This window comes from Anser brachyrhynchus, assembly GCF_964034855.1.
Source record: "Anser brachyrhynchus genome assembly, chromosome: 2".
Classification (NCBI taxonomy): Eukaryota; Metazoa; Chordata; class Aves; order Anseriformes; family Anatidae; genus Anser; species Anser brachyrhynchus.
The window spans coordinates 98,369,469-98,386,617 of NC_137695.1; the positions used below are offsets into that span (position 1 = coordinate 98,369,469).

Sequence of the window (17,149 nt, forward strand, 5' to 3'; positions counted from 1 at the left end):
GTTCTGGTTTTAGCTTTTCTATGTGTTTTCATGTCTGTGTGTATTCATGTCCACAAAAGGTCAGGCTAGACCAACCCTATTTATTCCTACTTAAACCCTTCTGCTCAAGCTGACCCAAGGAAGGAACCCATTTGCAGTGAAATCTGTTGGAGATAGGCAAATAAGCACCTGCAAATGCCCGTGGAAGGCTCATACTTCGACAGGTGAGCAGCCAAAACCACTTGGTCTGTCCCTCAGTGAGGCGTCTCTCCCCTTTGTCAAATTTATTGCACACCTGCTAGAAGACTGAAGCAAAACAGGGGAAAAATGTGGTAGTCTGGTGGGCATTTTCTAACTGTATGCAAGAGGGAAAATACCTTTCCTGTAACTAAGTAACTTGACATCCTCAATTTAAGTATTTAAATTAAGAACATTTGGTTTTAAAACAAGAAGGAGAGCATGTGTTACACCTTTGTGCAATAACGTCCCAGCAAGCAGCCTTTGGCCAGGGAATCTTCCAGGGTACGGGGACACCTCCTTCTCTGCTCATCACTTTGAGCATCATTGGATTATGGTACAAACAGCCACCCTTTGCGCTTCCCCAAATGTACAGGCATGTTTGTAGGTGATGGTGCTGTTGAAAACACTGCTGCTGCTCAATTAAGTGCATAACGTGTCAAGTCCTGCATGAATGAGTGCCCTCTCCTCGTCTCGTTCAGTATGTCTGCAACGTACCATTTGTTAGCTCAAAGAAGGACTCGGGTTTTTGCACAGAGCTGATCATGGGCTAGGAAGCAGTTGGCTGTGAGGTGCTCTTTGATGCGTGAGACGCGTTTCTGAATTCAGTGTAACACTTGCAGACCACGTCTATTTAGATATACACCTGGTCTTTTTAATAAGAATAGACATCTGCCAAAGTAAACAGAGGTGACTGCTTGGCTTATTAGATGTTTAGATTAATAAAACCAAGAGCTGGAAATGCTCACTAAGTCATCTGTGCTACACAAAACCAAACCGAGTCCATATTAAAAATGGTAAGACTTCAGCTGTTGCCGAGGCTGCAGGATAAGCAGCTTAAAATTTTGCCTGCATATACCAGGGCTTCGCTGTCTTTGCAATCTGGGGGTGATGCTGCCTTCCTCTCCCCAGCCTTGTTTCAAATGCAGCCTGGTTTCCATGCATGCAGGAGCAGGACTTGTAGTGCATGCCATATATTTCATTTCCAAGCCCTGAGCTTCAAGCAGAAGCTCCCTGGCGTCTTTTTAAGGGTAGAGCCAGGGAAGCATGGAGAAAAAGCAGACCCTTGCTGGACAATGGTGGTGCACTGCTCCTGCCCGTGCTGCAGCATCCACCCTCACAGCAGATGAGGAAGGTGTGGTGAAGGCGAAGGCTGCCATCTCTGCAGAGCAGAGTGCCTTGCAAAGCGTGTATTTTGTGAAGGAAACATGGGCTTCCCTCTGGCATGGCCAGCATCCTGGCACCAGCTAGGAAAGACGATTGCTTCCATTGGAAAAAGGACAACAGAGTTTTCCCTCAGAGGAAACAAGAGATGGGAGAAAAATCATTGTATCCTCATTTTCCTGTGCCCAGAATGACAGCCCATTATTACTGTTATGTGAATTGGAAAATGCAGAAACTCCAACGGGGGATGAAATGAGGAAAGAGTAGGAGGACAGAGAAGGACAAAGTGCAGTGCTTTTCCTATAACATTTTCATTAGCCCTCAATGGCCCCAGTGGGTTTCTTCTTTAAATGGCAAAATAGGGAAAAAACAGGCCTGTTCTGAGATCCGTGCAGCCTTAATTTATGCAATGAAAAGCTACACGAAATAATTACCTTGTAGTTCAGCAATAATAAATGCTGTCAGATCTGTTTCATCTAGCCTTGGTTTATCTTTAACGTCTCTGTATCTAAGAAGTCTTAAACGGTAACTAACCTTATAGCATGGCTGGAGTGTGTGGTATTTGAAACTCAAGATTTCTCTTTTTTAATGTTCACTACAGATTAAATTTACGGATTTAACTTGACTAGCTCTATTTGGAACACACTTAAGAGTCTCATCAGGTTTACATTGGCTACATCAGTAGCAGTAAACTACGTCTGTTCGGGATTGTTCTCCAGCACTAATGGCACCAGGCACGGGCCAGCCTGTACCCAAGGCATTGCACTGCCCTGTCCTCCAGAACAGAAATTAAATGTGGTTTCAGGACCCTGGCAGCAAGGAGATCACTTTTCCATTAAATTGTCAATATCTTCTTCAAATAGTTCCTGTAAATGCAGGCATGTCTATAAAGCTCTCCAGCTCCTTGTGGTGGGCTAAACGTGCCACAGATGCACGGTGACATGGAGCTGGGCTTCCTCTGCCTTCCTGCAGTCCATTTCCATTCCTGCTGAACAGACCCGTTGGTTGTCCAGTTGGTTGGCAGATCCCTTCTCCAGTACCAGCGTCTTTAACATAAGCTTTCCCAACAGGGAACCTTTACCTTGCACAAGCTCCCCTTAGCACTTTTTCCTACATCAGATCTTTCTCATCTGCTTTTCACAGCTCCTTTGACATTGCCAGCTAGAGAATATGGTGGTGGTTTGGGGGAATTTGAGGCTATTGGGTGCTATTAGATAAGTGCTGTTGTCTCCTATACCTTTTAGAGCTTTTAAAGTTCAAAACATTGCAGTCAGAAGAACAATAACCTCCGCCACAACTTTAAATAAAAAAAAATCAAAGTTATATATGACAGCTCTTGTCTAACGCAAGGTTCGAGTTGTAAATGCAGATGAGCTGAAGCCAAGAAGCACGAGTTACATCAGAGCACACAGCCTCTCTTGATTGTGTATGGACAGTGTTCAACTGCCGGGTGCACTAAAAGAGAGCTTCAGCCGTACGCCACAGCCAAGTATAAATGAAGTAGCACGGGACTTTTACGGCAGTGCTTTTGAAATGGACACACTTGTGAAGTGTTCAAAATATTAAAGAAATATATTGCTGCAGTACTCATACCTGGGACAAGAATGTCCGGCTTTAAGGACAATGTTCTGCCCTAAAACACGGAGGGAGGCATCTTCAACAATATATTAATGGGCAGTGTGCCATTAAAACACTCCATGAATCAGAACTAGCATGTAAACGTCCAAAGCATTTTAAGTCTTCCTAATCCCATGTATTTAAAGAGGAGCAGCAAAGTGTTTGTATCTCATTAGCGCCTGAAAGGATTTGACAACAGTGATGTTTTACTTTCAGGGGCGAAAATCCTGTCTCACTTGTTTAATTTATCTCACTCGTGCTTATATTAGAGCATACCTGGAGTGGATACTGAGTATGACAATGGTTTGCCTGCCCTGGCTGGAGCAAAACTAATAATCTCTAGAGCAGCCCACTGGATACCTAGACTGTCCTACGCAGAACTTGATGCATTTACTTTCTTGCACATGCACAGAGGTGGCCTCAGCTTGCTGTCCTTGCCTGTGCTGCTGCTGTCTGCACAAAATGAGGGTTGTAAACAGAAGAAGTACTGGTGCAAAGCGATAAAAGAAAGCAGCACTCTTAAGGATGCTTTTATCCTAAACACGGCTGGGTCATTGCTTTTCTCTCCTGACAGTGGGAAGGTTTTTATGTTCACTGCTTACAGGGTCTGAGGAAGCCAGTCCACTCCACTGCTTACACTTGACATATAACTTTGGGACGCTGCTTGGTGTCATCATGTATTTTGGCCAAAGACTCCCACTGGAGTTGCATGTATTTACATCAGGGCTGGCTTCGCCCGGTTGCTTTCAGACCTTACTCATGGGCTCACCCAAATGTTAGACCTGTAAAGGACAGCATCACTCACAGTCACCTAGGGCTGCTAACTCACTAACTCCTACTGTTAATGATGGCAGCAGTGCAGGGCAGATTTATCACTTGTGATCTCTGCTGAGAAACTGCAATTCCATCCGATACATACGGTCAACTGTGCAGTGGCTCTCTGCTTAGGGTGGAAGAGGTGGTGAAGTAGCCAGGTTGCTGCTAGACGAAGTAATCCCTGCAGCCCGTTTTGCATCCTCCTGGTTTTACTACTTCTCACAAGATTGCCCCTTTTAGTTTATCTCCTGATACAGGGATAGATAACACCGTAACCCAAAGCCTTGCAGATGTACCCCACACTGCACTGCCGAAATGACGGCTGGTATGATTCACTACAGGCACGGGTCACTCGCGACGAACCACTGTTGCAAATGCAGTGAAAAGTGGATTTCAAGCACAAGATGCTCATTCTCAGCTGGTTTTCGGAAAAAGCTTTTCTTTATGTTATTTTCTGGCAGTTGAATGGTGGGGGGCTTTGCTTTTAATTAATTCTTTAATTGACAAAAACAATAATCAATGATGAGTAGAATTGGAGTTGACTTCTAATCAAAGATCATTTTGCACACCAGGGTTAGCTTAAAATGAATGAACATGAGATCTAATCAGACAGCCAGACTCTGATCTCTCAGTTACACTCTTATATGCTATTACAAAGCGAGTTTCGCTGATCTACACTAATACCAATTGAATATGATTGCTCTGTACTCAGACTGCCGTAAGAGAATGGCATTAAGGGCGGCCCTGGGTGTATTTCGTGCTCACAGTTGCTCCAGCTGCCTGTGCAAAACAAATGTTGGAACTGAAAAAATGAGGTCAGCCACTGTGAACCCATCTGTCATGTGTGGGAGCCATTTAGTCTCAAACTTATTTTCCTTGGGTTTATTACAGTGAAATAGCTCGTTTGCATTTCCCTCTCCTTATGTTTTCAGTGTGTGCTAAACCAAGGTTAAGGAACAGTGCTGTAGGTGTTTCTCAGAGTGGGGGTTAAGCAGAGGAAAGGGCAGCTTGTGACTCTACGTGCCAGGAGCTCTGGAGAGGGAGCAGCTATGAACAGGCTCCTAATGGAACAAGGCAGCGCGCTGCTTTTGCCTCCACCACCATCAGTCATTATTTGCATGCTAGCGAGGCCATGAGAGTTAGAGCCAAAGACAGGATTTTCCTGTAATAATAAAAAAGCAAGTTAAAAGTCCCCACGTTGAATTTGGCACTGTACTGGTGTAAAAGACTGATGTGTACTGAATTTATGGAGTTACATTGCAATAAGAACACCAAGCACGAGCTCCCCATGTATATGCAGGCACAGATTCCTTTGCCATTGTGCCGGTGACCTGGATTGTTAGCTTTCTTCTTATTACGATTATTACTGCTTTTGGTTTATGCACTTCATCCAGTTTGGGTGGGAGGAGCAAAACAAACAGCACGAGCTATTCCAGATGGTAGACAACTTGTGTTTCTACTCAGGGTGTCTAGTGATGAGCTAGCAAATACTGCGGCATTTCAGTTGAAAATATCCTTACATACAGCATAAAAAATGTTCTTATGGAAATGAAAAAATAAGTACAAGTCTTGCTATTAGTATCAAGTTTTGTAAAATATATTATTTGAAACAAAAGCTAAAAAACAAAAGCTAAACCCAAAAAACCCAAAGCTAACATTCGTGTTTATTAGAAATAGGTAATGGCGCCTTGTGCTTGCTCGTAGGATTTTCTGCATGATCAAGCAGATCTCTCAGCTACGACTTAAGCAGGGCTAGGAAGGACACACAAGCAGTTCTTTGAGTGTTATAAAAACTGAATCCACCCAAACCGAAGGTATTAAAATACATCTAATGTAAGAACATACCACTGCAAACAAAGCTGTTGGCGAGAAGTGAGCACACGCCTTTGGAGAGATCCCGCTGGTGGGTCAACGACGCAAGAGGCGAAGCTTGGATGTCCATGGGGGGCAGGAGACCCACCTCGGGCTGTGCTGGTTTAAACTAAGAGCTGCTGCTGCACGAGGTGGGGCAGAAGCTTGCCTGCTTTTGCTGGGGCAAGAATAAGAGGCTATCAACCACTTTGATGCCCACCCAAGCATGACCCAGGTAGTCCCAAATCTCCTGCTGGAAGGAGAAGGAGCCATCTCGGCTATAGCTCCTTCTCCGTGCAGTACTGCTCTCTGCAGCCATGCTGATAAGCCCACGTGGCTCTTTCTCTGTGTGCTATAATTAATGTTTGAATCTCGCAGATCTGCTGGCCTTTCACCGGCTGATGTAGGCTTGGGAAGTGTGCTTGTCAGTGTAGCCATATGCTGCTATTTAGGAATATCTCATAGTCTTGGACTTTGATGGAACGAATGCACATGATTTTGTTCTGGCAACCCAGAATAGTTCTTCAGATGGAGCTCAGATGTCTGCACAACTCTGGCAAATGCTACCCTGCACAAGAAGTAGCAGCCCAGTTGCTGGGAACATAAAAAGTGCCATCAAAGTTGAAATTGCTGTAGCCCAATGATCAATAGAAGACACCCTTCTACGGATGCTTCCAGGAGAACCCATCCCACTGAAATGATCCTGATACACCAGGAATTAGGAGCCTATGCACCAATGCACAGCAGTGTTCATCCTAAAAATGTTAAAACACTTGTGAGAGAGTTAATTTTCTTGTGAAAGCTTTTATAATGCTTTTGAGTGCTCTTACCCATCTATTACTCTCAACTTTTTATATTAAAAAATCATCCACAAGAATGTCTAAATCGTCATCCAAGATGCATACCTCTATGCCTTCTAGGAGTCTAGGGAGCATGGAAACCATAAGTTCCAGGTGGCTGTTTGGGCTACTGGCCATGCTGGCCTCATATTGCCAAGGTAATTCAACAAACTCCGAAGGAAGAGGTTGGAAAATTGATATTAAAAAAGAATAGATTTTAGGCTACAAATGCAAGCGGCACCAGCTGAGTGCACGCTGAATGAACTTAGAATTGCACCGAGACTGAGTTTAGAACTGAATTGTGCTCTTTGGGTTTATTCATGCAAAGCAGAAAGATGTCCTCACTGAGAGGACATGACTTCTAGGGTATAATCCGTTTCTTCCCTTGTTGGATTTATTCTTTCGGAGGTGCTCACTTCTAAATGGGATTTTATTGCAATAAGGTGATTTCACCTTTGTAAATTGGCCAGCTAATCTGATTGTCAGAACATAATCCTTGACAGAGAGGAGAGGTGAACATATTCTTTCCTTTCGTTATTCAACAAGTTTCCAGTTCATTTGTTAGACATACCCCATTGCCAGGTTTACAGACAAGAGAGGTTCCTAGCATGCAAAACTGAGTCAATTGGCTTCTGCTGAGAAAGGTTTAGTGGACCCCCTCATCTTACCTTACCCTAAGCAATTATCACCAGTGCGCAGACTGCAGATCAGCACAGGGAACGGCAGACAAAACATCTCACTATGGGGATTGCATCTTAGATTCAAAGTGGGCCTTGAAATGTGTGCCGCACAAAAAAAAAAATCAGATAGGAACAAAGGATTATCAAGGATCTCTTCAGCCCTTGAATCCACTCTTACATTCCCATTTAATCAAGGATTATACATAATCCAAAAGCATCGCCGAAGCCTCTGAGCACCTAACCCTCATCTGCAGCTCCCTAACACTCTACAGCAAACCCTAGGCCCAGAGCCGAAACTGTGGATGCTACAAGGAGAGAGCAGGAGCAATCACGGGCACCACCACCACTCATGTTTTTATTGCTATGGTTGCTGGCACATGTGAAGTAAAAACAACTTCCCTCATCATATGGTGGTCTCTAGGTCAGTCATGGGGAAAAAGCAAGCAAAAAGGGTCCAAACAAAAGTCAGTCTAGATTTAGCAAACATGATTCTCACTGAATTTCGCCTCTCTTAGTTGGAAGTTCACACTGTTTATCAGATATTTTGGCATTACTGGAGGTGCAAGTCCATTCAGAGGGTGACTAAAAGGGGCAGTCCTGTGGAAGTGATGGGCTCTGCAGTCCCTTCTCCTCTCATTAGCTCAGGCTCAGCTGTTCCGACTGAGAGATGGGGCTTTTATTTCCCTGGGGACAGAGACATCATCAATTATCTGCCATTCCCTGCTGCACACTGTCAGTGAGTCGGGCAGAGAAAAATACTGATACAATTTCACCTTATCCCTTGACACTGCTGATGGGCTAATCATTCAGCTGCCACACACTTAGCACGGGCAATACTAATTACACTAATTGTGCTTATACACAGCGCATGTTTATATTAGCTAGTAAGCAGACTGGTGATTTTTAAAAAATGAAATATCAGTGGTTCATCAACTACATAGATTTTAAAATGTAAGTGTACCTGTTGGGTTCACTGCTGAGGCAGAAGTCTCATATCTCAAAAGCTTTTAATACCATTTGAGATGTACAGTATGCTTTAATATTGAGAGAAAAATGCATGTTGTATCTAGAAGATGGTAGGATTATATCAGATAACTACTGAAGATGGACTGAGATACTTAGTCACTTGGTTGGAGCATCCCCAAAATCCCCTTAGGGGTGTGCATCTGTAGGGACACTGGTCAGTTCAGCAACAGATCTGAGTAAGTCCTTGTGGGATGAGCCTTACTGAAATTTCCCTAGTGACTACATATATGCATATAATCAGCAAACAGCCCTATTATTAAATTCAGAGGTAGGTTTGTTTAGTCGAACTATTGCTGCCAGCACAAATGCCTATGAATGGTTTAACAGGCAGGAAAATAAATCCCCCTCAACAAAGCGTTTTCCAACAACGTGACAAATACTCATCACCCAAAGCATATTTGCTAGATGTCGGTATCATAAATAATCCACGGACATGGTGCCCATGCGAATCTGGGCTAAGAGGCTGCTGCTGCTAAAGAGGGTCAGTGCAGCAGTGTGAGGTCAGCTGGAAATGTCTGAGATGTCGGCAATGTAAGTTTAAATCTTAAGAACAGATTGTGTTTGTACGGTGGAGGCAACCTCTAACCTGATGAACTGAAAAGGAATTGAACCCAACTGTGAGATTTCATCACTTCTGACTTCGTTACTTCCTTTTATCACAGCTTTCTTCTGTACAGAAATCCAACATACATTAATCGCCAAGATTATACATAACATATATTTATAGAGCGAGAGCATAAGCCAATCTGGGCTCTGACTTCTGAACATTTTATGCAAAAACAAAGCACAAGTAGCTCCAGGCAGGTCTCCAGTTTGCATTTCAATTGCACTTCATCCACACTTCCTTTCGGTACTGTGCGGAAAGGCTTCACTACTAAAGCGTTGCAAAGCCTCCTGAGCACTTCGGCAAAATAAGTGAAATAAATAAATCAGTAAATTCCTTTTCTGAGGTTATTATATTTTTAAGCTTTCCCAAAGCAAAAGAAAACCTAACACTACCAGTGTGCATGCAAACGCTCAAAGGTTTTGTTCAGACCTTTGCCCTTCATTCATGTTAACACAGAAGATATTCACTGTGAGGAGGATGCTAGCATTTTTATATGAGTTTTGAATCCGAAGTAACTGTGTTTTTATAGCCAGTGTGGTCAGGACTAGCACCCGGCTTCAGGTTTGCTCTTGCTGCCGTTATTTCCCGAGGAACAGCTGATGACTGTGGGGCTGAATCTCCCAAGAGTGCCAGCGGGGTAAACCCGTCACGCCTGCCTCTGTGCTCCAGGAGCGGGGCCAGCTGGGTTGGAACGGCCTCCAGCTGTAAAGGTCTCCCAAAACGGAGTCCAGCCACATCCAGGCTGCTTACTGGAATAGCCTCTTGCCTGCGCTAATCCCCCAAACGTGCCTGGGGATCATTCAAGAAGGTTTTGGTTGGCGCAGCCAGCACGAGAGAGATCTCAGTGGCTGTTCCTCCCCATGCTGACCAGGGACAAGGAGAGCTTTCCAGGACTACCCAGGCAGATCACAGCTGCCTACTGGTCACAGCAAAGGAGAAAATTCAGCTTAAATACACGTATCACAAAGCCAAGGTCGTATCTGTGAGAGTTGCCCAGTCACACGGGGACCGAGCCAGTTCTCACTTCCCGAAGCTGGGAGATTGATGCCATTTGGGTTGTGTAACAGGGAGAACTTCGCATTGCTAATGGCGTTGACAATTCTGGAGCTGGAAGAAATATTTTTGGCAGAGCTCTTACAGAAATATTCCTGACAAAGCAGCTCTTCTTGGGCAATGCAGTCCTCTCCAGAGAGAAGTAGCTTGCCACGATGCCTAACACCACCTCAGAGAGTGTTTGTCCAGCCTAGCATTACAAACTAAACACAACTGGACTGTGCACAACATTTCCCCACATATTTGCTTTTTCCAGTGAGTGTTTGCCATGGAGGCACCACATAGCTCTGCTCCTTATCTTCGATAAATAAATCTGGTTGTGGAGGCTCAGGCTGCAGATCCATGGTCCTCATGATTGGCTCCCTTTTGGGCACTCAGCTCTGGATTGTTCTTCATTTGTGGGGACTGCTTTAAACGTGAGGCTGCTTTAAAAGCACCCGCTCAGCCCTGCAGGCTGCAGTTTCACAAAGCATTAGCTCTGCTGCCTGCAGGCTGCTCCGGCCCCGCTACGCAGTCCTGTCTCAGCCCCAACCTCATCCACAGCTGTTGGAGGTGGAATGAACAGGGGGTACAGGACATGCCAGGGCTGCCTTTTAAAATAGATCGGAAAAAAACTTTTTTTTTTTTCTTTCTTTTTTTTTTTTCAGTTATTTTTAAGCTGGCCTAGTTTCTCCATACGTATCACAGCACGACAGCATTAGCGCCCTGGGAAGGACGGAGGTGGTGGGTCCAGCGGGGTAGAGGACCTCTGCCTCCTTCTCCTTAGTTTGCTGATCCCTAAACTGAGGCTCAGCGCAGATGCCGAGCTGGGCACATGAAATGAGCGCACACACACACCAAGAGCTTCCTCTCGTGTTGCCAAGGCCCCCTTGAAAGCGTGAAGCACAGAACATGTAAAACCCTCACCATCTCTGCTGTTTTCCAAGAAAATTAGACATCCTTGTAGGCATTCCTGTGGTTTATTCTGAAAACAGGGTGATGGATCTCCATAGACTGGAGCAGGGAGTCATGTTCGAGCCGTGTCTGACAGCCCCTCGTGGGGCTGGGTCACCCCCTGGGATGCTGGGCAGTCCTGCCTTACCGTGCGCCTCTTGCCAGCCTCTGTCCCTGATGTTCCTTCTGTTGTTTTTCAGGAATATCCTCCCGGCTCCCAGAAATCATGTCAATAGGATCACATTCATTCTCTCCAGGAGGTCCTAATGGGATTATCAGGAGCCAGTCCTTTGCCGGCTTCAGCGGGCTTCAAGAGAGACGCTCCAGGCAAGTACCGTGCTCTTTAAGAGGAACTTCTGAGTCAGGTGCTAAAGGGGCCCTGGGGTTTGAAAGGTGAAAAAGAGGTGAGAGAGGACTGACTTCTCTCCAACTTGCAGAAAAAAAGTATTCTAGGTTAAGATATCTCTCTACATTGCGTGTATAATCAAGCTGTTATCCTGAGTCTTAACTACCGAATACTTCCCCTCCACCCTTAATGCAGGGCTTCCTCACATGCCTCAGAGTTGTGAGAACATTTCAGAGAACAATTTTAATTCCCTAATTTATACAGCGATCTTTTCACACGTAAAGTGCACGGAAGCACGATACGCTTCCCACCGCCCCCAGCTTCAGAACGCCGCTACCTAAAAGTCATTTTTCCCTGTGAATTCAAAGCAAGTCCCCTTCCTTCGCGGGGCTGCCTCAGCATCCTGCTGGGAGCGGAGCAGAGCGTGGGGGCAGAACCCTTCCTTGCGTTGTCTTTTGGCTAGACAGGACTTCAGGCTTTGAGACAGGCATTTCCCAAGCCAGGAAGAAACCCCAGAGGCTACTTTATAATTAGCTTCAACTTGTGCACCTCCACATCACCGGCTCAGGTCAGCGATGGTTGTTGGATGCTGATCTAGAGAAAAGTGCCCAAGGAGGCACCTACATGCAGCACAACTCTCCTCTATCCACAGTCCGTGCTCAACATCAGCAGCGTGATGCTGCCCTCCCGGCACATGCTTAACCACCCCCCAGTCTTCCTTAGGCGCCCCCAGGCTTTATGCCTGATATTATCTGGGCTCCCCTTTGCTTTTAGCCTCTTTATGGTGATGTGAGGCAGGACAGGCATGGGATGAGACAGAGAAAGGGCTGATGAGCCTGGGACTTAAGCCGGCATTCATATCTCAGAAAGGCAACTGGCACATCAAAAGCTGACAGCAAGTCCCAGGCTGCTCAGACCTCTCAACCTGTAAACAAACACAGCCCTTTAACTGGCAGGCACGTAAGCAGAATCCCTTCTGCTAGCAGAGATAATATCAGGAAGATTTCTTTAAGCTACGCTTCTTCGAGATCACTATGATTTATAGGGATTTCCCCCCTCTTTAATGTTCGCTTTGCAGGTGTAACTCTTTTATTGAAAATTCCTCTGCGCTCAAGAAGCCCCAAGCGAAGGTGAAGAAAATGCATAATTTGGGCCACAAGAACAGCACCACCCCCAAGGAGCCCCAGCCCAAAAGGATGGAAGAGGTCTACAGGGCCCTGAAGAATGGCCTGGAGTAAGAGCCTTTATTGTGCTTGCCGACTGAAGCTCTCTGTGACATTTTAGACCCTAGAATGACATTTCACAGGAGCAGAGATCCTTAATCATAGGCTAGAAGAATGCACCTGTTGGAGTCTTCATTGTAAGACTTTTGATTGGAAATACTTGTAGGGGAAATGGGGAAGAATCCCAATTCCGCTAAGTTTGATAGGAAAGCTCCCAAGGGCTGGGATTTCAACAATAAATGTTTTTTTGTTTTCCTCCAAATTTCCTTGAGTCATATCAGAGGCTTGTATCGCCCTTCAGATAATGTCCCAGATGATAATGGGGCTTTTACCAGCCAGACAGGAGAGCAGTGATTGGAAGGCCCCAGCCTGTAAACCAAGCAGCAGACAGCTTAGTTGAAAGTGGTCGTTCAGCGACAGGAAAACACCGAGCTCTTATACAAAGATAAATAACCGGCTCCTACTTTTTCTCTGAAAGGCAGCAAGGAAGCTGGTTTTAGGACAGATCAATGCAAATGCATTTTTGTCTGAAAGCACACGCAGGGAGGAAAGCCATTTGTTGCAGAGATTTCCTTTTACGACTCTCAGCAATCGGCTCCGTTACGTGCCGCAGAGCTCACGCCTCCCTTCTCTGGTTTGTGTTTACAGCGAGTATCTGGAAGTTCACCAGACAGAGCTGGACAAGTTGACTGCTCAGTTAAAAGACATGAGAAGAAACTCACGCCTGGTACGTGTCACGCTTTTTATTGGGTAGATGCACTATAATCTTCCAGAGGTACTGGAGCAGGCACGGGCTGGGAGTGGGAAGTTGGAAATTTGCATGTGTGCTGTTTGTCCCTTCCAGATCTTGTTTTTGATTTCTCTTCACTTATAAATATTACTTTCTCGTGGTTCTCTGTTGCTGTTATGTTGCAAAATAAATCACAATTTCCTCTTCTCTGTTGCAGGGAGTCCTGTATGATTTAGATAAGGTACGTTACTCTCTTTGACACTTCTCGCAACAAGGGTTAATAGTTGTATGATCCATGAAGCTGGCATGGGAGACCTCTCTCAGCCAAATCTATTAGTCAGGCCAACCCCATCGATGCTTCACAATCTGGACATTCACAAAGAGCAGGACAAACGCCCCAGAGGAGTAACTCAGTTGGAGGTGGGCTCGCTGGTAGCTGTCCTTGGGATAGCTCTGGCCTGCACAGTCATCTCTCATCCCTGCTCCTGCCAATGCTGGGGAATAACAAGCTGAAAAATTTAAAATATTCTTCCCCTTGGGAAATTTTGGGTGAAACAAAAGAAAAGCTTTCAAAAAAAATTTCCTGAACAATCTGGCTTTTTCAGTCAAAATACCAAGCTTGTTTTTGCTTTCAAAAACAGTTTTTTCAGGAAAAGAATTGATTTTGAAATGCAAAACCTCATCAATTTTAATACAGGTTTTCAAAGTACTGAAAAAATACAGTTTTCCAAGCCAAAAAGTCTCACATTCCTTAACAACAACAACAAACTAGGAAATTTTTGTCAAGGAAAACCTATGCAGACCACACCAGAAAGCTTTTTTTTTTTTTTTTAAATATACGTTTTATAGATGCCAATGAGCTCTATGTTTTCAGCAGCAGATTAATCAGAGTAAGGTGTGGCAGTCAATTCTGGATTTGTGGGCACCGAAGCCCTGCACGTTTTAAGGAGTTCCTTGGACTCCCATGAACCCAAAGACACGAGCAGAGCTAGTAGAGATGTCCTACTGCTGCATTCAGTTGTGCCTCACCCTCTGCTTCTCTGTTTCCTCCAGCAAATCAAAGCAGTGGAGCGATACATGAGGAGGCTGGAGTTCCACATCAGCAAGGTAACGAGCGTCCTTAGCATCTGTCTTCTGCACCAGCTCTTACGTTATGAGGAAAACAAACCCTTGGCCAAAAAGGTGCCCCTCCACACCAGTGCTGACAAAGCCTCTCCCACATTCAGTATTTTTGCTGTAACCACTTGGGGGTCAGAGACAAAGGAAGCGGTTTGCAGCTTCTGATGCCCAGCTGTTCTCCATGCCTCATGACACTCCCGTGTGCTTTTAGCCATACAGAGAACCTGGGATCAGACAGCTGCTGTGGAAAGTCTCTCTCACAGCATGTTTATTTTCAAACTATAGGTAGAAATGGAGTTACAGCTGAAAGCAATCTAGTTCAGCAGTTGTTTCCACTGTACACCATGGCTAGACTGGAGTTATTCCCAGTTTTCACTGCTCATGCTTCTTCTGCGTGGCTTGGTGGGCCCACATCTGCTTGATTACATCGGTGAGAATGAGTCTATCGTACCCAGTAGAGGTACTCATGATTTATACCAACACATTTTCGAGCTGGACAAAATCCACAGCATGTATTCTCTCGGTTATAAACATATCTGCTAGCTATTAGTTACTTTCCTGAGCCTGACAAAAGAATGAATTATTTCTGACGGATGAAATGTCTTTTGAGAGTTGTTTGAAAAGCATTCATGCAGCTTGAAGTGCTCCAATTATGACAGCCCATCCAAACCTTTTAATTTCATGTTCTCTTACTCTCAGAGCTGAAAAAGTCACCAGGCAATAGGCTGAAAATTTGTTCCCCAAACCACCTTCTCTCTTGCTGGCAACATGAATGGCAAAATTATTGCTTGAAGAACATTTCCATTCACGTCCTTCCCACTCCAGCTGCTCAGAGCTAATGGCTTCTGTGCTTATAATAGGAATGAAAAGCACCAAACGCAAGAGGTAACGCTGGTCAGCCGAGCACATTAGTTCACTTTCTGTAACCCACAGCAACAGAGGCAGGAAGAGCAGAGGTGCACAGCATTAAAACTCATGGCCTTGCTCAGGTGGCGGCACACTGCTGTTCCTGATCAAGCCCCGGAGGAGGGCTCTTTTGGCAGGAGGCTGTGCCGTGCTGAACGGGGGCACCCGCTCTCCCTAAAACGGGACGTGAGGAGCAGAGAGCTCATCTGTCAGGGTGGCTAAGCGTGTCCCCACCATGCAGGACGCCAGCCCCAGGTCAACGCTCCACACTACCAGCAGGAGTAAATACCAAGGGACAGCTATTTATAGGAGCTGTCTTTAGCATGGGGAGCGGTGCGGACTTGCAAGAGAAATAGTGGTGGATGACACTCCAAGAAGCTTTTCCCCGTAACTTTGAAATAGCAAAATGCTGCCAGCACTTCCATTACTCCTTGATGCACTGTTTCACCTGCAAAGCAGTTCCCATGTCAGCTGGAGATCCCTCATTAGGGGCTCCAGCCATCAGGAGTCCAAATTCACCTTGTAAAAACCAAGGTCATGCTTTGAAGCTGTCAGGGAGAGCAGTCCTGCTCCAAATAGGTGGTGACACCTTCTGTCGGAGGTTAAGCAGGCTTAGAAAAATGGAAATAACAGCACACCTGGATGGTCGCATCAGGATCTTTCCTAATGCAGCAAAACAGTCATAGACTTAGGAAGCCAAGGCACTGGAAGCTTTCATGGAGAGAAATTCTGCTGTGAAAACCCACTAGTGAGCACCAGAGTGCACAGGGCAGCCACTTGATGTCAGAGAGAACGAAGGGAAACAGTTATTCTAGGTAAAAAACAAATATCATCCTATCTTAGAAGGGACATTAGAAGAAGATCTATCTTTCTCTATTCCTTTCTCCCTCCTCACCCTGATAAATTTAGATTAGAAAGCCTGTCATCTAGCAGCTTAAGCTTATATAGATGAAGTTATACCATTGTAGATGCCCAATGAACAGTTTGGATGGAGTAAACATATACCTTCGGTGCAGGGATTAGAGGGAAAAGGGAAACCAAAGCATGAGACATAAATCCATCACACTCTGAAGCTAGATCTAGGTGAGACTATAAATTGTATGCAACCAAGTTTTGCAAAACCTCCAGAGCTGCTTACTAAATGTCTGGAGTCCACATCATGCCAAGGACTGAAGGAGATTACTAAAAAGTTATGTGTCTGTGGAACTGAAGTTCAAAATATTTTCTGAATTTGACATCAGCTGTTCCTAAACTTTTCCTGATTCTGGCTGCATCTCCTAGTTCTGGAGGATTAGTCTCAACCCACAGCTGGTGTTAGCAATCCTGAAGGCATTGCTGGCCCTGATAAATGTGCCTTTTAATGTGTCTGCTCCCATTTAGCAGTCTGGACATTGCACTTGCCTTTGAAAGAGCTCTTCCACACCACTACATTTCAGAAGCTTGCTGCATTCCTGCCATACAGCAGCAATTGCACGTGTCCCAGACTGGGGGGGGGAAGGCAGCAGCAATGGCTAAAGGCATGCACAGGGCAAGCAGGTGAATTGCTGACAGCATCTACTGTTGCTGTAATGAGATTTTTGCACCAGAAGTTATTTTTATCTCATGTTGTCAACTGTAACAGTATCACAGCTTCATTTGCTTATCCTAGATCTAATGGTTTACCACTTGTTTGGCTTCGTTCCCTTGCATCACACACTATTTCAGTTTGTTGGCTTTATTTTGTTGAGTTCTCAGGTGTTGTGTTTTTTGTTTGGCTTTGTTGTTGTTTTTTTTTTTTTTCTCAATACAACCTTGTTATTCCCTCCAGGTGGATGAGCTTTATGAAGCCTATTGTATCCAAAGACGTCTCTGCGACGGCGCAAGCAAAATGAAGCAAGCCTTTGCAGTGTCTCCTGCCAGCAAAGCAGCTCGAGAGAGTTTAACTGAAATCAACAGGAGTTACAAGGAGTACACAGAGGTACATCTTCATTAGTTCAACTGTTTTGCTCTTGCACTGTCGGAAGGCCACAGAAACTTTGCTACT

General features: G+C 45.1%; 1 protein-coding gene across 2 annotated transcripts in view; it reads left to right on the forward strand.

The window, feature by feature from the left end:
* RIPOR2 (RHO family interacting cell polarization regulator 2) overlaps positions 1–17,149 on the forward strand; it is a 61,935-nt gene that overhangs the window by 17,589 nt on the left and 27,197 nt on the right. For both annotated transcript variants that reach the window (XM_080580566.1, XM_080580567.1), the window contains exons 2-7: positions 11,003–11,129; positions 12,227–12,382; positions 13,020–13,098; positions 13,319–13,342; positions 14,155–14,208; positions 16,934–17,083. In XM_080580566.1, the coding sequence (XP_080436692.1) occupies positions 11,003–11,129; positions 12,227–12,382; positions 13,020–13,098; positions 13,319–13,342; positions 14,155–14,208; positions 16,934–17,083 (590 nt within the window). The remainder of the gene's footprint in view (positions 1–11,002; positions 11,130–12,226; positions 12,383–13,019; positions 13,099–13,318; positions 13,343–14,154; positions 14,209–16,933; positions 17,084–17,149) is intronic.